This window comes from Amblyraja radiata, chromosome 1, assembly GCF_010909765.2.
Source record: "Amblyraja radiata isolate CabotCenter1 chromosome 1, sAmbRad1.1.pri, whole genome shotgun sequence".
Classification (NCBI taxonomy): Eukaryota; Metazoa; Chordata; class Chondrichthyes; order Rajiformes; family Rajidae; genus Amblyraja; species Amblyraja radiata.
The window spans coordinates 50,951,533-50,971,896 of NC_045956.1; the positions used below are offsets into that span (position 1 = coordinate 50,951,533).

Consider the following 20,364-nt stretch of genomic DNA (forward strand, 5'->3'; position numbering starts at 1 on the left):
TCCAAAGATGTGCAGGTTTGTAGGTTAATTGGCTTTTGCAAATTGCCCCTAGTGTGTAGGACGGAACTTGTGTACAGGTGATCACTGGTCGGTGCAGACTCAGTGGGCCGAAGGGCCCGTTTTCAAGCCATATTTCTAAATTAATCTAAATGTGGGTGAATAGCTTTATTAGCCATTGTAAATTGCCCTAGTGTATAAATAATTGGTACAGACATTGAATAGAATTTATAGACATTGAAGGGAATGTGGGGAGAACAAAAATTGTCTAGTATAGGGTTAGAATGAATAGATGTAGGTAGGAATTGCAGATGCTGGTTTATACCAAAGATAGACACAAAATGCAAGAGTAACAGCAGGTCAGGCACTATCTCTGGATAAAAGGAATAGGTGATATTTCGGGTCAGAACCTTTCTTCAGAATGGATTATAACCTCAATGAATTGATGGATGTGGTCTCATTGGGTTAAATAATGTTTGTGCTCTATGACTGACTTTATGATGCAGGTAACTTGATTGCTGCGTTTCCCATTTTACTGCAGTTCAAAAATCCTCCTTCAACCTATTGGTAAATCCTGAGGTCATCGTCACTGCTTACATAGATTTAAGTCTTCCTTGTTCAAGTCTAATCTTCCTCCAATTGGGTTTACAGTATTTGTTAGCTTGCAGCCACAGCTAGAGTTGATGGAGAAGAACTATACCTTTTATTAGCAAACCAACCATTTCAAGCACTTTAAAAAAAAAAAAAGACTTCAGCTGGTAGGTGGTATTCAGACATGCTTTTGATTATCACAAAATGCTGATTAATGGGTCAAGTGTGTACAATTGATTTGTTACAATTAGTTATAATGCAAATAATGTGTGCTGACCATGGATATATCAGTTGTAATATAGGGGAAAGGTGCAAACCTTGGCTCCCAGGAAGCATTCTAGCCCCCATCAACTTGAGCATGTGTTTCAGTCGTAGTACAGAGAATGAAGTGCGGAAATTAGGCAGACGTTGTATACATAGATTTCAGTAAGCCATTCAACAAGGTGGTCTGCTCTGGAAGGTGAGATCCCATGAGGTTCAAGGAAAGATAGCTGAATGGATTTAAAAAAATGGTTTCATGGTAAGAAGCAGAGGGTGATGGTGGAAGGTTGCTTTTCAGACTGGAGGCCTGTGACTAGTGGTGTGCCTCGGTTTGGTGCTGGGCCCATGCTGTTTGTCATCTATATCAACGATTTGGATAGGAGCATACATAGCATGGCTTGCAAGTTTGCAGATGACACAAAAGTGAGTGGTATTGTAGATGGTGAAGACGGTTGTCAAAAATTGCAGCAAGTTCTTAATCAGTTGAGCAGATGGGCTGAGGAATGATTGATGGAATTTAATACAGAGAAATAAGAGGTGTTGCATTTTGGGAGCACTAACATGGACAGAACCTACTGTGAATGGTAGGACTCTGGGGAGCAGAGGGATCTAGGAGCATAGATATATAATCTGTTGAAAGTGACATCACAGATAGACAGGGTTGTCAAAAAGCTTTTTGGCACATTGTCCTTCATCAGTCAGAACATTGAGCATAGAAGTTGGGAGGTCATATTGCAGTTGTATAAGGCTGCATTTAGAGTATTGTGTTCACTTTTGGGCACCATGTTATTGGAAAGATGTTGTCAAGGTGGAAAGGGTGCAGAGAAGATTTACGAGGATGTTGTTGGGACACGAGGGCCTGAGCTATAGGGAGCGATTGAGCAGGCTGGGACTCTATTCCTTGGAGTGCAGAGGATGAGGGATGATCTTATAGAGGTGTACAAAATCATGAGAGGAGTAGATCGGGCAAATACACAGAGTCTTTAGTCCACAGTAGGGGAAACAAGAACCAGAGGACATAGGTTTAAGATGAGGGGAGGGGAGGGGGGTGGGGGGGGGGAGATTTAATAGGAACCTGAGGGTTACCTTTTTCACACAAAGTGTGGTAGGTGCATGGAACAAGCTGCCGGAGGAGGTAGATGAGACAGGTATATCGCAACGTTTAGTAAAATTTAGACAGGTACATGGATAGGACAGGTTTAGAGGCATGTGGACCAAACGCAGGCCAGAGGGACTCGTGCAGATGGGACGTGTGGTCAAGTTGGGCCGAAGGGCCTGTAGCCACGCTGTAAGCCTCTATGACTCTATGGTGCCAGCAAGTTGTTTTGAGAGAGTACTGGTTTTTCAGATGTGCTGCCTTTCAGATGAGATGATAAAATAAGATAATTTCTATGTCAAAATGTCATAGCACAATTTGGCTGAGAGAGTGCTGGAAGCAGAATTGCTGACTGCATTTAAGAAGAGTCTAAATGGGCACCTGAATCGCCTAGGCATAGAAGGCAATGGTCCAAGTGCTGGGGATTGGATTGAATGGGTACGCACTGATTGGTATGGACAGGCACCAAATTACCTGTTTCCACCTATCACTTGCCTGGCAATGTCCCACCCCCACCTCTTTTCCAGCTTTCTGCTCCCTACTGCAATCTGTCTAAAGAAGGGCCCCTGCAACAAATGCAATCAATCCCCTGCCAACCATAGCCATATGTTCTGGTCTTTCCCTAAGCTAGCAGCCTTTTGGAGGAGTGCTTTCGACGTGATAAGCAGAGTCTATGGCCAGACTATTCCTCCAAACCCACTGTCAGCCATTTTCGGTACTCCTCCCAACACCAACCTCTCTGTTGCGTTGAAGCGGGTCCTGGCTTTTACAACCTTGTTAGCCCGGAGACTGATCTTGCTTAACTGGAGGCTCACCTGTCCCCCGACACACGCCCGCTGGATGTAGGAGGTGCTCTACAATTTAAAGCTTGAAAAACTTAGGTTCTCTCTCAAAGGCTCTACCAAGACATTCCTAGACACATGGAACCCTTTCCTGGAACTTGTTAAGTCTCTTAACTTGTCCCCGGATTCGGAAGAGGACTGAGTGCTTTCCATCACTGTCCTGCTTTACTGCAGCTGCTCCCCCCTTACCCCCCCCCCCCCCCTCCCCACACTTATTTATTTAATTACCTACTTATTTACTGTTATCAGTGATTTTTTTTTCCCCCCCCAGTACATTTTGTTTTGTTTATCTCTACGTATTTATGCGAGTGTTGTTTGTCCCCGTTTGGTTCCGACCTGATTCGGGTGGGTTGAAGGTGGGTAAGGGTAAGGGCTTTGAGGGCCGCTTACATACTGTTGCACAATTATGCCTTGAGTGTCACTGTCTGTTATCATTGTATGTATGCAAATTGCTGTGAAATTCAAATAAAAAGATTTCAAATAAAGGGGAAAAAAAAACAAACAAACAAGAAGGGCCCCGACCCGAAACGTCGCCTATCTACTTTTTTCCAGAGATGCTGAGTTACTCCAGCACTTTGTGTTTTACTCAAGATTGCTACATCTGCAGTTCCTTGTGTCTCCATTGGCCCGTTTCCTTGCTCTATGACTGTACGGCAATCTCATTAAGAGCAATTAAGGGCAACGATGTTCTTGGTATGCTGCTTAATATTTATCCCTTGAACAACATTATTTTATAATCAATTACCTGGCCGTTACTCCAGGCTATTGCTATGTAGCAATGTGTTCATCTTAGAATCACTTCAATGGTCGGAAGAGAGGGCACAGCAGTTTAGTTTAGTATTATTGTTTTGTGTACTGAGGCGCTGTGAAAAGTCAAAGAAAAGATCTAGCCGTTCACAGAGCATGGAGAAAGGATAAAGGGTACAACATTTAGTGCAAGATATAACATTGGAGATGGTTATCAATCTGTGGTAGAAACTTCATATCTGTGCACAGATCTTCTATTCATTGTATTAACAAAGGCAAAAAATAATCACCTGCTAACATATAGTCACCATCTGTATTCCACCTTGCCCAATGTGTGCGCCATGCTGTACGCTGCCTGTGAATCTCACACGAGATCAGATGAGGATTGAGAGCCAAACCTCAAGTATTGGTGCTGCCCTCGGGGGGGGGGGGGGGGGGGGGGGGGGGGGGGACAAAGGCTTCCAGCGATTTCCACACGAACAGTTGTCAGATCTCTCTTTGCAAATGTCTTGAGTTACAACCTGTTATTAAAGATTAAAGCGGACGGAATTGAATTGCTATAAACCTTTTCTGCTTATGCTAGTTGGAAGGAATGTAAATACAACTTGTGGTGGATTGTGGCCCCTTTATTCCAAGAGATGACGATTCTTTAGCGGTTCAGCTGTTATGGGAAAGCTGAGGGGAATAGAATTCCACATGTCCTAAATGAGTTCCAGCTGCCCATGCTGTTTTGACATGCTATACCTCTTGAAAGAAATCATGATCAGCCCTTGACCAGATGTACGCTGTCTCTTTGTAAAACTGTCGTGAAATATATCTCTCTATTTTCCTTTTTTTTTTTAATGTATTTCTCACTACCTCTTTCATCTGATCTCTTTCTAATTCATTTTCCCACCTGTTCTTTCCCTTCCATTGCTTGTTCTGCTATCCCTCCCATGCCCCACTAAACAGACTAATATACATTTAGATTTTAATTCGAGGATGTCATGAAGAGTAAACCATTTATTTTTCCTGGTGTCAGAATGAAAATGATCTTGCCAATGCACAGTTGCTACCTGACTCAAGATGACAGACTCGGTCTAGCTAGACTTGGGAGACTGAGAGATGAGATGTCATGGGGTGCAAGCTCATGGCTTTTAGAATAGGACTATATTGCTTATAGTGTCATTCAGCGTGGATAGGCCTTTCGTCCCAACTTGTCCCACCAGCCTACATTTAACCCATACGCTTCTAAACCTGTCCTATCCATGCATCTGTCTAATTGTTTCTTAAACGTTGCACTAGTCCCTGCCTCAACTACCTCCTCCAGCAGCTTGTTCCATACACCCACCATCCTTTGTGTGAAAATGTTACCCCTTAGAATCGTATTGAATCTTTCCCCCTTCATGTAAACCTATGTCCTCTGGTTCTTGATTCCTCTACTCTGGTCAAGAGACTGTGCATCTACCCCATCTATTCCTCTCATGATTTTATACACCTCTATAAGATCACCCCTCATCCTCCTGCGCTGCAAGGAATATGGTCCAAGCCTGTTCAACCTCTCCCTAAAGCCCAGACTCTCGAGTCCTGGCAACCTCGATAAATCTTCTCTGTACCATTTGCAGCTTCACAACATCTTTCCCATAACATGGTGCCCAGAACTGAACACAATGCTCGAAATGCAGCCTCGTCAACATGCTGTATAACTTGACTGAAGGGAAAAGTGTGTAATCACACAGTTAAGCATACTAATAATATGTTAACTGATTGCCACCATTTAGTCTAATGACATAATGATGATGATACTATATTGTCACATGTACCTAGGCACAGTGAAATTCTTTTGCATACAGCACACAAAGTACACAGAGTCGCCACATTTTTGGTGCTAACAAAGTTGCAAAAAGTGCTCATTACCTCTCCGATCTTGGCGCCCCCCCCCCCCCCCCCCCCCCCTCTGCGGGGTTCCTTTTGGTTGTCGGCCGCGAGGCCTGACGACCAGGACCTGGACTAAAACATAACCACAATAACTTGGTGTCAAAAGAATATTCTGTGCAGATATATTTCTGGGGCTCCCTGTATAGAAATTGAATCAGCTCATGCTTTTGATAAGGGATTGGATGCTTGTTGAAAAAAATGTCCAGGTCTGTTGGGGAAGAAATAGGAGAATGGGATTGACTGGATAGTCTGGAAAAACTAGCATGAATTTGATGGGCGGAATGGCTTTTGAATAGTTTCCTTAATTCTAAGTTATTTCCAAAAATCATTAAAGAATATTTTTTTCATCTCATTTCCATCATCATATCCAGGATATTTTTTTGGAACAGTGAATGACCAAAGTCTGATTCTTCAGACAAAATTTGAGCTTTGAGACAAATTTCCTGATATATTCTTATGTTAAAAAAAAATGAGTGTAGAGATGGAACTATTGCCTTTCTGCTTTGATGATATCCTGAATGTGAAAGCGTGTACATTGCTTAGGCTGGTTCTTAAAATCAAAAAACACACAGAGAATTTGGGATTTTAGTCATCTTGGGGAGGGAAATGGATTTTACAAATTATAACGCCAAAGAATTCGGATCAAACATTTACGCTTCTCCCTTGAGTTGGACCATGAATGAACTGCTAAATAGAATCTAGAATAAGAAGAGATATTAAATGTGAACAGTATATTGCCAGAAATGAGATGTTAATTTTCTTTGGGTTCATATTGAGTGCAAATCTGTTTCCAACTTCCATGGATTGGGTGGTTGGGCCAAAGTAAAGGATCTGATTTAATAGTTATGGAAAAATTGGATTCAGTCTAAAGAAGGACGTCTGAAGATACGTCACCCATCCTTTTTCTCCAGAGATTGTGCCTGACCCTGTGAGTTACTCCAGCACTTTGTGTCTATCTTTGGTATAAACCAGCATCTGCAATTCTTTGTTTCAACCATGGTCGTTTATCTGGTTGTTGTGTTCCTGTTTCGCTAAGATTAAGGCAACTTCAAACAATCTATGGCAAAGGTACACATTTTTATAACTTCAACTTCAAGTGACCCTTTCTTTCCATCTCCCTCCTTCCCCCATCTTAGTTCTCCGATCAGTCTGACTGTCCTCCTGATTAAATTTTATCTTTGTATGCTTTGTTGTTACCTTCTCCTCGCTAACAATATTCTATTCTGATATTATTTCCTTGAGCTCCATCCCCTTTGATCTCTCTGTTTCACACCTCCCTCTCCACTGACTTTGAGTCTGAAGAAGGGTCTCGACCGAAACGTCACTCATTCCTTCTAAACAGAGATGCTGCCTGGCCCGCTGATTACTCCAGCATTTTGTGTGTATCACACATTTTTATATATATTTGAACAATGGGTGACCAGGTTTCAAGGTACATTTTAAGGAGATGAGCGTGAGGCAGGTGGAACATTCCCGAGAATGAATGCCCAACCCTATGAGTCAGAAGTGACAACTCCTTCCATTTTGTGCCACAGTTGGCAATGTAAAGAGGTAGTTCCATCTTCCAATGGAAAAATAAAATAAACTTCAAGAATAACGCCTTGAATTCAACTTTAGCAATATGAAACTTCCCAAGGTGCTCCCAAGAAAGTTTATTGAGCAAGATTTGACATTGAGCTGTGCATATTATCTGGGTAGAGAGATGAGTGCATGAGGTTTTGCGGAGCAGGTTATGGTGAGAGCACGTTGGAGGTTTATCGGACATGGATAGCTTAGTGTGCAGCATCCAATGGTGGAAGAATAAGAGTCAGGGATGTGCAATAGTTGGAAGGAATGGCAGATACTGGTTTACATTGAAGATAAACACAAAATGCTGGAGCAACTCAGCAGGACAGGTTGCCAAACATTTTAACTCCCTCTCCTGTTCCCATACTTTCTGTCCTGGGCCAACTCTACTGTCAGGGAGAGGCCACGTACTAATTGGAGGAACAGCACCTCATATTTCACTTGTTTAAGAAGGAACCGCAGATGTTGGAACAATCGAAGGTGGACAAAAATGCTGGAGAATCTCAGCGGGTGAGGCAGCATCTATGGAGCGAAGGAATGGGTGATGCTTTGGGTCGAGACCCTTTTTCAGTCTGAAAAAGGGTCTCGACCCGAAACGTCACCCATTCCTTCGCTCCATAGATGCTGCCTCACCTGCTGAGTTTCTCCAGCATTTTTGTCTACCTTCCTATTTCACTTGAGTAGTTTATCAGCTGAATGTTGATTTCTCTAATTTCAAGTAACTCTTGCATCCCCCCCCCCCTTTCTCCACCCCTCCCCCACCCTAGTTGTTCTGCCAGTTCCACTGTTTGCATTCACTGTTAGCACTGTTCCTCTTCGTTAACACCTCTTCCTCAGCCAACAATGGACCATTGTGGGCTCCACCCTTCGTCATCAGTGCCAACATTAATTTAGAAAACATAGAAAATCGAAAAATAGGTGCCATTCGGCCCTTTGAGCCAGCACCGCCATTCAATATGATCATGGCTGATCATCTAAAATTAGTACCCCGTTCCTGCTTTATCCCCATATTCCTTGATTCCTTTAGCCGCAAGAGCTAAATCTAACTCTCTCTTGAAAACATTCAGTGAAGTGACCTCCACTGCCTTCTGTGGCAGAGAATTCCACATTTCCAATTTGTTTGGAACCTTCTCATACATTTAGTTTCCCTCCCCCTGACTCTCAGTCTGAAGAAGGGACTCAACCAGAAAGGTCACCTATCCCTTTTTGCCAGAGATGCTGCCTGTCCCGCTGTGTTACTCCAGCATGTAGTGTTTTATCTGCAAGAGGTTGGAACCGGAGGGTTGCCAAGGTTGGGGAGCGTTGGGGCCTTGATTGGATTGGAAAATCAGAATGAAAATTGCACTGCTTCAGCCAAGTAACCAGTTCATATTCCTGATGGGCTCCAGATGCGGGGTGAGTAGTTGACCCATATATGCAGTGTACTGGGCACTGAGCCCTACACAACACTATTCTGTTGACCTTTACAATATAAATATTAAAACACACTGCAAGTAGCTGAAAAGCACCCACACGATGATTTAATCCTACAGCGTGACTACAAGTTCATATATAATACAATGCAGGCAAGGTCTGATTATAACAGCATTTTGTGTCTCTAACAGCTGTCTCCATTCTGTCTCTAAACAGCACATGCAAGTCATATTTAGAATAGGATTTAAGGCGGCACGGTGGCGCAGGGGTAGAGTTGCTGCCTTACAGCGCTAGGGATCTGGGTTCGATCCTGACTACGGGTACTGTCTGTACGGAGTTTGTAAGTTCTCCCCATGACCTGCGTGGTTTTTCTCCAGGATTATAAGCTAATTGACGGTACAATTGTAAATTGTCCCTGGTGTGTGTATGATAGTGTTAGTGTGCAAGGATCACTGGTAGCACGGAATCGGTGGGCCAAACTGCCTGTTTCCGTGCTGTATCTCTAAACCAAACTAAACTAAATTGAAAAAGAAACCATCAGGAACCTCTTAAATGTTGATTTTCCTCAAAACTAAAGCCACACCATTCAATATAATCTGAAAAGCTGATGCAATGAATGTCCCCCTTGTTCATCTTGAAGTCTACCTTGTTCAATGGCGTGGTGCTTTCTACAAATGTAATACTTTGCTCATCATGGCTTCAAAATATCAACTGAGTGTTGCTTCTGTGAGACTCTTGTAGTCAATCTCATTGTGGAGATTATGAAATAGAATGAAAAATAAGTGCCAATTCCTGACCGCATGATGGCTGGCTGCCTACCTCCATCGAGAGGCACAGCTGTAATGTGGGGCCTTCTGCATATTTCCTGCAGAGACGTGGACTGAAGTCTCCCAGCAGTGCAGTAACCAGGCACAGATGTCATGACAGCATGCATCGCACTGAGTGAAGGCTCGTGTCACTTCTCCGCCTAATTGTTTGCAGGCATCTTAGAGAGAGAGGGCTATCGATACATCTTGCATCTCTCTCAGCTTCCAATGGGCTGTAAAGGCAAAGTCTAAGGTTTGTGCGTCTGAAGAAGGAATTAGCATTGCTAAGGCTGATTGACCGGGGAAGTTGTTAGAAGCCGAGGCAAATTTCCAGCTGTCGGGTTGGATGAGACTTCTCCTGTCAGGTAGCAGGTTACCACCAGAGACATGTTCTAAAAGACTCCCTCACTGCCGTCTAGTCTAGCCCATCTTTTTAATATTTTTTTTAAATTTGCTGTTTTGTTTTGTTTTTTCCCTTTTTCCTTCCGCCCACAATATTTAATATGTAAAAGAATATGTGATTCTGTTCTATTCTGTTTGTAGTTTGTTTGTTTGTTTTTGTGCACAAAGTCCGCGAGCATTGCCACTTTTCATTTCACTGCACATCTCGTATGTGTATGTGACGAATAAACTTGACTTGACTTGACATTCATCATGAGGGATATAAACGTCAACTGTCGCCCTGTCTAAGTGTTGTACAATGTGCAAATATAAATATCAGTCCCCAGGTCACATGGAAGATAGACACACAGTGCTGGAATAACTCAGCGGGTCAGGCAGCATCTTATACTTTAGTGATACACCAAGGAAACGGGCCTTTCAGTCCACCGATGCCGTGCCGGTCAGTGATCACCACCCATTAGCACTATCCCACACACTTAACTCCTTAACTTCCAAACTTGTACATCTTTGGAGTATGGGAGGATACGGAGCACCTGGGGAAAACCCACGCAGTTACAGGGAGAACATACAAACTCCATACAGACAGCACCCATAGTCAGCATCAAACCTGGGTCTCTGGCGCTATGAGGCAGCAACACTAATGCTGCACCACTCTGCCCCCCCCTCTCGGCAAGATCTCTGGAGAAAAGGGTGGGTGACTTTTCAGGTCCCTTCTTCGGGAACTGTTCCCTCCCATCTACTTTCAGTCTGAAGAAGGGTACTGATATGAAATGTCATCCATCCTTTTCCCCGCAGAGATGTTGCCTGACCCGCTGAGTTACTCCAGCACTTTGTGCCTATCTTCAATATATTCCAGCCTCTGTATTTCCTTTCCATACACCCAGGGCACATCGCTCGTGTTCAGATTACTTCCAGCACTTTAGGTCACACCATTAAGGTTGCAAAACAACTATATCACCTGGGAAATCATTTTAATTTTAATGCTCTGAAACTGTCAATGATACATCTCTAGACTGTAAAACCTGACAGTTCTCAGTGACTAATTCATCGTGTTAACACACAATGGAAGAACGATCATGAGGGTCAGATATTGGAGCAACCGTGGAGCAGCAGCAAGTTTATTCAGCCCCTCAGGCTTCCCTCTCCATTTAATTAAATCCTGGATGATTCATTTAGCTGCTTTTGCTCTACGTCCATTGGACTGAGCCCAATAAAAAAAAATCAATTGTTCTTGCTTGTGGAGATTGGAAATGCCCTTCCTCCACACTGCATGCTTTTTAGGAGCAGATAATCCCAAACCTCCATAATCTTTTCAAGTAGACAATTCCCCCTTCTATGTTGGAAGGAACTGCCGATGCTGGTTGACATCAAAGATGGACACAAAATGCTGGAGTAACTCAGCGGGTCAGGCAGCATGTCTGGAGAAAAGGAATAGGTGATGTTTCAGATTGTTCCTTCTTCAGACTGAGTCAGGGGAGAGGGAAACGAGAGGTACCCCTGTCTTTTCATTTTTAGTATTGTACCCCTTTGTTTTTGGCCTGCACAAGCAAGGGATTGGATCCTTTTAGACGCCCAAATTGGATGACTGTTCAACTGTCAAAATATCTGGGAATGGGGCCAAAGTTGAATCAACTGGTTCTCCTAATCTAATACTTTAAATGGCAGATTGATTAGAATGGTTTGCAGTTTGAGATATACAGTATACACTGTGTACCATCATGGACTACGAGCGGGGGCGAGTCCTAGCAACAGAGCATCTCTATCAGATAAGTTCAATGTCTTTTCGGCCATTTTGAACAGGCAAACAAAAGTGATGTCCCAGCACATTCCCTCCACCCGCTGCTACTTCTGCCCCATCTTCCTGGCAGAAGTCACATCTGCTTCCACGAGAGTGAATGCCTGGATGGAGTCCCTGGACAGGTTCTGAAATTGTGTGCCAATCAACTGGCTACAATCTTCACTGAAATCTTCAACTTCTCAACTCCACTGTCTATTGCTCCCATCTGCTTCAAGGAAACCTCCATCATACCACTTCCCTAGAAAAATAAAGCGATCTCCATCAATGACTACTGCCCAATTGCTATAATGTCAACCTTAATGAAGTGCTTTGATAGAATGGTAATAGCTCACATCTGTCCTAGTCTTCTGGGCACTAGACACCTCTTGCAATTTGTTCACGGGAAACATAGGTCTCTGGAGGATGCCATGTCTGTTGCGCTACAATCACCCTGTCAGCAAGAACACATATGTCAAGATGCTATTCATTGACTACAGTTTAACCTTCAACCACATAACTTTAAACACGCTCATCCCTAAACGTTTGGACCTTGGTCTGGGTTCCTCCATCTGCAACTGTCCTCTGGACTTTCTAATCAGCAGATTTTGGTTGATTTGGTTATAATATTTCCTCCACCATGACTCTCACCACAGGAGGCAGTTAAGGTTGTGTGCCCAGTCCTTTACTCTACTCCCTGTTCACCCATAATTGTGTGCCCAAGTACCAAATGCAAACCCAATCTTTAATTTCGCTGATAACACCACAACTATCAGCCAGTTCAACAACAATTGTGAGACAAATTGCAGGGAGGAGATTGAGAACCTTTTGCAATGGTGTCAGAACAACAACAACCTGGCCCTCGACATCAGCAAGACAAAAGGGTCGACCTTAGGAAGCGAAGGGTTGAACCCAACCCGGTTCTCATCAACGTTGAAAGTGTAACTTCAATGTTCATACCATTCATACCATTCGTGCAAACAGAAGGAGATCTGGATTAACATTTCACTCAAACAATGGGATTTCCAGCAGTGCAACACTTCACTAAAATGCCATCCTTCATAACATTCTGCTGCTCCCTCGAGCAGAGCTGAAACCCACCACCTTCTGACACGGGGATGAGAGATCTACCAGCTGTGCCACAGCTGACACATGATAGGTTTAAGTGGGTTGAGTTTCCTGTTCTCTCGGAGTCAAATACAATTGTTTTCGTTTTAATTTTCCATGGAAAATTTGAGTTGTATTAAACTGAAAGTAGTTCTCTTTCTGTCTTGCAGGGAGGTGGGTGTTCGACTGGATGGCAGAGTTCATCTCACTGTGGTTTATTTTGGTACAGAACAAATGACTGAAGTAAAAGCCATACTTGAATACATGTCCAGGTGAGTTCAGGCCAATGTAGGGTGATCTATCGAGAAACCCTTGCCACCTAGTCAAGGGTCAGGAGAGTTTTATTGTCATGTGTCCCAAAACAGAGCAATGACATTCTTCCTTAAGCAGCACAACAGATATGTAACCATTATATGTGTAGAAAGGAACTGCAGATGCTGGTTTATACTGAGGATAGACACAAAGTGCTGCAGTACCTCAGCAGGTTAGGCAGCATCTCTGGAGAAAAAGGACGGGTGACATTTCGAGTTGGGACCCTTCTTCACACTGAAAGTAGAAGAACACCTCCGGTTTGCTCCCCTCTACATTCAGTCTGAAGAAGGATCACTTTCACTCTGAAGAAGGATCACTTTCACTCTGAAGAAGGATCACTTTCACTCTGAAGAAGGATCACTTTCAGTCTGAGGAAGGATCCTGACCCAAAACATCACCCATCCTTTTTCTCCAGAGATGCTGCCTGACCCGCTGAGTTACTCCAGCACTTTGTGTCTTTCATCTATGGAAACATAGTACTCTGTAAACTTATAATAAACAACAAAAGAACGTTCAGTAATAAACAAATAATAGGAGTCCAAAGACAAAAATAATGCCCCTAAGTCCATGCAGTTCAGAGCCTATTTGGAGGTTGTAGTGTTTAATAACTCAATGGATGTAGGGATGAAGAAGCTCATGACATTGCAGATTTTGGGCTCCTCTATCTTCTTCCTGATAGCAGGAGTGAAATGAGAGCATAGCCGGGTGGTGTGGGTCTCTACTGATGCTGGCTGCCTTTTTGAAGCAGTGAATCTTGTAGATCCCTTTAATGACGGGGAGGTCAGTCCCGGTGATGGACTGGGCAGAGTTCACCACTTTTTGTAATCTTCATTCCTGGGAATTTGAGTTGCCGAACCAGACCCTCATGCAACCAGTCAATGTGCTCTCTACTGTACACCTGGAGCATTTCAAGAGAGTATTAGCTAACATACTGAATCTCCTTTAATCTTCTCAGGAAGTACAGGCATTGATGGGCTTTTATTGTGATTGCATTAATGTGCTGGGTCCAGGACAGATCTTCAGTGATATGCAGGAATATGAAGCTTTTGACTCTCTCCTGTTGATTAAGACAGGGTTGTGGATCCTGGTCCTTCCTCTTCCAGAGTCTACAATCGGTCTTCCACAGTCTACGTATACCATCCCACCTGCTGGTATTAAGTGTTGAGGCTCAGTGCGTAGATTTAATGCCCCTGTCCCACTTAGGAAACCTGAACAGAAACGTCTGGAGACTTTGCGCCCCACCCAAGGTTTCCGTGCGGTTCCCGGAGGTTTTTGTCAGTCGCCCTTATGGTCAAAAGTAATTTCCGCTTCTTCTTATGTTCCGGCGATTATTTCAAAAAATTCAAAACAGGCCGCGACTAAAAATAGGTTGCCGTTTTAAAAATCGTTAATTTTTTAGTCGAAGCCGGTTGCGATGCTAGTTGAAGGTGCACCTGCAACCTCCGGCAACCACCTGCAACCTCCGGCAACCACCTGCAACCTCCGGCAACCACCTTCAACTAGCATCGCAAACGGCTTCGACTAAGAAATTAACGATTTTTAAAATGGCAACCTATTTTTAGTCGCGGCCGGTTTTGAATTTTTTGAAATAATTGCTGGAACATAGAAGAAGCGGAAACCACTTTCGACCATTAGGGAGACTGACAAAAACCTCCGGGAACCGCACGGAAACCTTGGGTGGGGCGCAAAGTCTCCAGAGGTTTCCGTTCAGGTTTCCTAAGTGGGACAGGGGCGTAAGCAACTGCAACAAAGAGCTAACACACTTGAAGGAGCTGGTGGAAGAGATTTAAACCAAAGAAGCATGAACAAAATAATTTTAACAAGACAGTTAAAGACAGTTTAACAGACATGCGATCACCCTGTACACTAGCACTATCCTATGCACTAGGAACAATTTACAATTTACAGAAGCCAATTAACCTGCAAACCTATACACCTTTGGAATGTGGGAGGAAACTGGAGCACCCAGAGAAAATCCATGCACACAGGGAGAATGTACAAACTCCGTACAGACAGCACCTGTAGTCACGATCAAACCCGGGTCTCTTGAGTTGCAAGGCAGCATCTCTACCGCTGCGCCACTGTGCTGTCCATTGATCTGGTTGATTCTTACACCTCTTCCTCATCACATGCACTATGTCATACCTAATCCCTCCAGTACAGTTGGCTTCACAATCTACTTTCAATGTTCATCCGAGAATAAATAAAACATCACTGCCTTTGTAAGTTATGCAGTAATTGGGATAACAATTGTGTTATGTGCAGGTAATGCATCATTATTACTGATGATGTCTATTTAGATCTTGTAAATTGACACAATTAGCTCTTTCCACTTAGAAGTTCAGGAAAACTAGTCAGGATATTTACAATCTGATCTAATTACTCTTTGCTGCAACCAATGCAATCTTTACTGGAATGAGATTGTGTTTGAAGTGGCTAGTTTATTAAATGACTTTTTTCTGCTACTCTTCATCTCCTTTTGGAGAGGTGGCATTGACACATGGAAGTCCTGTGGGGACAATTTCCTTTTGTTGGAGTAATTTTCATTCTACGTTAGAGGCAGCATGACAGAAATCCTTCCTCTAGCTGGGGAAGTGATTGGATTAAAAGGTCAGGGATACAGCAGGAAATTCCTATTTTGCTGTTTCTTTCTTCTCAAGGGATGATGTGTATCATTTCCTCCCATGACATTCAATAAACCAAACAGTTGTAAGCTCCCCACAGAGTCCAACCATTAGCCAGACATCCTTCCTACCTGGGATTGCACGTGGCCAAAGCCCTCAGCCGGTATTAGGGGCAGCACAGTGATGCCTCGCAGCTCTATTGACCCAGGTTCAATCCTGACCTGGGGTGAGGTTGAAGTGGAGATTGCACGTTCTCCCTGTGACTGCGTGGGTTTCCTCTGCACCCTCGTTCCCTCCTACATCTCAATAATGTGCCAATTAGGTTGGCCACTGCATCTTGCTCAGAGTGTGATAGAATGTAAGAGGAGTTGATGGGAACGAGGGTGGAATAAAATTGCTTAGGGTGGGATTAATCCAAAAGTAGGTGGTGGGTGATCTGCATGGACTTGGTGGGCCGGAGGGCCTGTTTCCATGCTGTCTCTTTGACATTCAGTACAGACTTGCTAAAAGTAGCTTGTGCGCCAGTGGAGGTTGCCTCCTGATGCAAAAGCTGGGAGATTCCTTGCTCCCAACAGTGGCAGAAGGGAAGTGGTGGGTGTGTAGAAGGTCACCGCCTCGGCCTGCCTTGCCTGTTGGACCCTTATTATCGGCATGTCAGGTGACTGTGTGCCTTGGACCTGTTTCTGCTGTGTTTAGTTTTAGAGGTGTAGCATGGAAACAGGCCCTTCAGCCCACCGAGTCCACACAGACATTCGATCGCATGTCAACGTGTTCTATGTTAGCCCACTGCCTACACACTAGGGGCAATTTTACTGAGGCCAATTAACCTACAAACCCACACATCTTTAGGATGTGGGAGGAAACATGTGCACCCAGAGGGAATCCATGCGATCACAGGGAGAACTTGCAAACTCCACTTAGACGGCACCCAAAGTCAAGATCAAATCTGCTGTGAAGTAGCAGCTCTACCACTGTGCCGCCTTCAGTGTTGAAATGGGCTTGGTGGGCCGAAGGGCCTCTTCCGTGTTGTATTTCTCAACTAATCTAGAACAGTGTGATAACTGTTGAGCAAACTATTCCATTCATCCCCATAAATCAGGGGTCGGCAACCATTTTTTGCACAGGGGCCAGGATAAATAAAATAATAAATGGAGGTAATACTAATACAAACTAACAATACTTAAAATAGCAATAATACATACTAATGATACATAAATGAGTAATAATGCATACTAATAATACATAAATTAATAATAATACATACTAATAATTCATTGTTTTCACGTGTTTTTCAATTAGTTTTCTGCAGTTTCCAGGTGGCCTGCGTGCCCCGGGACTGGCTGTAGTTCCCAGGTCGCCTGTGTGCCCCGGGACTGTTTATAGCGGGCCGGATCTGGCCCGTGGGCCTTAGGTTGCCGACCCGTGCCATAAATGATTTAAACCCAATCTGCAGGCACTTCATGTTTTGCTGTTTCCACAAAAAAGCAATTTCACATGCAATTCAAAAAAATTCTTGCAGTTAATTAGGATGAGTGGCTACTGAACATTGGGACAGTGAAAAAATACTTACAGTGAGGTCAACTTTTCACCCATCTTGTTCTTTGTAATATAGGGAAGCAAACTACAAGAACTACACCTTTATTCCACTGGAGGAGGATTTTTCCCGCGGTAAAGGGCTTGATGTCGGTGCTCGTGCTTGGAAGGGAAACAACGTCCTCCTGTTCTTCTGCGATGTGGATATCTACTTCACAGCGGAGTTTCTGAACACATGCAGATTGAACGCCCAGCCAGGTATCATGCTGATTGTGGGCCGAAGTGCCTGCTGAACTCCGCGCCTACTCCATGTTTCACGATTGCACACCGAGAGAGAATCTGAACCCCTTCAAAGAATATGGTACAAATACGATGGGCTGAATGGCCTCCATTGACACTGTAGGATTTTATAGCTTGACTTTGCATAGGGCCCATCTTGACCTCTGGATGTTCAGAAGTGCTTTATGGCAATTAGACTATTCTTTAAATTGCAGCTGTCACTGTATGTAAGAAATGCAGAAGCCAAGTTGTACACAGCAAGCTGACACAAGCAGATGTTTTAGTTGTGTTCATTGATGAATATTGGCACTCGATTAACTTTGAATTTGTGCATGGGGCTTTCAGTTTTCTCTGAAAATACAACGCACCTCTACTACGCTGCATTCCCTCAGCACTATCCTGGAGCAGGCCTTGAATATGCACTGAAAGTTGTCAGGATCACAAACATGCCAAATGTTTTGCAGCCACATGTCATCTTCTGGTTTTGGTGCGCTACAGGTGTGGCACTACGGTGCAGCGGTAGAGTTGCTGCCTTACAACATCACATACTCGGGTTCGATCCTGACCACCAGTGCTGTCTGTACGGAGTTTGTACGTTCTCCCTGTGACCATGTGGGTTTCCTCCGGGTGCTCCGGTTTCATCCCACGCTTCAAAGACGTACAGATTTATAGGTTAATTGGCAAAATTGTAAATTGTCCCTTGTGTGTAGGATAGTGTTAGTGTGCGGGGTGATCGATGATTGGCGCTGACTCGGTGGGCCGAAGGACCTGTTTCCACGCAGCATCTCTAATTTCTAAAAGTCCAAAGAGATGCAGCACAGAAACAGGCCCTTCAGCCCACCAAGTCCGTGCCGACCAGTGACCACCCCATACAATAACACTATCCTACACACTGGGAACAATTTACAATTTTTACCAAATCCAATTAACCTACAAACCTGTATGTGGAGTGTGCGAAGAAATTGGAACACCTGGATTATACCCACGCAGTCACAGGGAAAATGCACAAACTCCATGCAGACAGCACCCGTGGTCAGGATCGAACCATTGCCTCTGATGCTGCAACACTATGTCGCCCAAAGTTAAAACTTTGCTGGCTTATGCTCCTGCGAAGTATGTGAGAGCAGTTGGTTTGTTTTTAATGTTTTATAGAAGTGATGCTTTGTTATTGTTGTGGCGATTGTATTCTCCATGGACTGCCACAGTTGTCTGCAGCTCCTGCAGAATTGTAGGGAGTTCTGAGTTGCTGACCTGCGATGACATTGGAATGGCAGTGTGTATCCCAGTGGGAACATGAGGCGTCCCTGTAATATTGTTGCTTGTGGAAACTGCTGAGAAGCTGGTCCCATAACCTTGGCGAGTTGCTTTCTTGCATCCTAAAGAGTTGATAAGGGGGTGTCAATCCACAAAGCTGAACAAGGATGCGGTTAAGTATTTTGAGTTGCTCTGGAGTACCCTAATGCAGGAGCTGAGGTTTGATACTCTTTTGTAGTTGGCCCTGAAAATGATAGGCAGTGGGGGAGTCCTGATCCTAATGAATCGGGTTTCTTCCCTACTGATGTTGCACATCTGAGGAAGGATGTGCTCGTGTTAGAAAGGGTCCAGAGGGGGTTTACAAGAATGATCCTGGGGATGATTGGGTTAATGTATGAGAAGCGTTTGGTGGCTCTGGCCCTGTCCCTGTTGGAGTTGGAAGGACGAGTGCAGATCTCATTAAAACTTCCCGAATAATGAAGGTTCAGTGGATATCTATGGTCACCTATGTAATTAAACATTACACAGTGAAATTAATTTTGCATATAATAATGCCGGCACTGCCATGTGTGGTGCCATTTTATCGAGTTCAATATCCGAATTCCCACATGTTTATTCTACCGGAGCAGCTCCCGATTCCCACTAATGCTCATGGAGGCCTGGATACTGAAAGACCTGGAAACAGTGGGTGTGGAAAGGATGTTTGCAGTAGTGGGGGAGTCTAGGACCAGAGGGCACAGCCTCAAAATAAGAGGACACAACTTTAGAATGGAGAAGAGGAGGAATTTCATTAACCAGAGGGTGGTGAATCTGGAATTCATCGCCACAGAAAGCTGTGCAGAGCAAGTCATTGAGTGTTTGCAAAGTGGAGATTGATAGGTTCTTGATTAGTCAGCCACAGTCACCTTATTCTCCCCGTACAATCTTTCTCTTTAAGATGAAAAGATCCTGCATCATCTGAATTACTCCCAGAAACTTCTGCCATTGCTGCTCCATTGTCATTCCTGCTGCGATCTCTTTCCAATCATCTTTAACCAGCTCCTCCCTCGTGTGTCTGTAGTTACCTTTACTCAACAGTAATACCGACACACCTGATTACATCTTCTCCCTCTCGAACTGTTATCACAATATGGTCATTACCTCCTAGGGGCTCCTTTACCTTAAGTTACCTTAAATCCGGTTCATTACACAACACCAAATCTCATTTGTACCTCCTGCCTGATGGAGGCAGTGAGAAGCAGGAGCAGAAAGAGTATGTTCAGATGGGAGACATCCTTGATGATAGATACCATGGCACCAACGATACCACTGGTACTAACTTGGCAAGAAGATATATTCATGTAAAGAAATGGATATGAGATTATGTTACAGTTGTATAAGATGATATGAGGCTGTATTTGACTTATTGTGCTTAGTTTTGGTCATCCTGCTAAAGGAAAGATATTGTTAAGCTGGAATGAGTGCAAAGAAGATTTACGAGGATATTGGGCAGGCTATGGCCTTAAGGGCCTGTCCCACTTAGGTGATTCTTTAGGCAACTACAGGCGACTAGGCTGTCGCCACATGGTTGCCGGGGTGTCACCTGTATGGTCGTGAGTAGTCTCCTCAGTCGCCCAAAGAATTGTAGCGTTTTTCTGGGTCCGCTGGACTTTGAAATGTTCAAAACTTTTCGGCGACAATTGGCTTGACGCCAATGAGCGTAGCTTGACTTCTCCTGACATAGGTGCTATCGTAGGTGGTTGCCTGGATGGCGTAGGTTGTCGCCGGTGCTGACTTCGGTGAATTCCATCGGCGACTACCTACGTCCATCGGCGACAGGTACTGGTGACTGAATTGTCTTAAG

At 44.0% G+C, this 20,364-nt stretch overlaps 1 protein-coding gene across 2 annotated transcripts in view; it reads left to right on the top strand.

Moving 5' to 3' along the window:
* csgalnact1 (chondroitin sulfate N-acetylgalactosaminyltransferase 1) overlaps positions 1-20,364 on the top strand; it is a 197,173-nt gene that overhangs the window by 162,616 nt on the left and 14,193 nt on the right. For both annotated transcript variants that reach the window (XM_033021790.1, XM_033021799.1), the window contains exons 4-5: positions 12,690-12,791; positions 17,068-17,246. In XM_033021790.1, the coding sequence (XP_032877681.1) occupies positions 12,690-12,791; positions 17,068-17,246 (281 nt within the window). The remainder of the gene's footprint in view (positions 1-12,689; positions 12,792-17,067; positions 17,247-20,364) is intronic.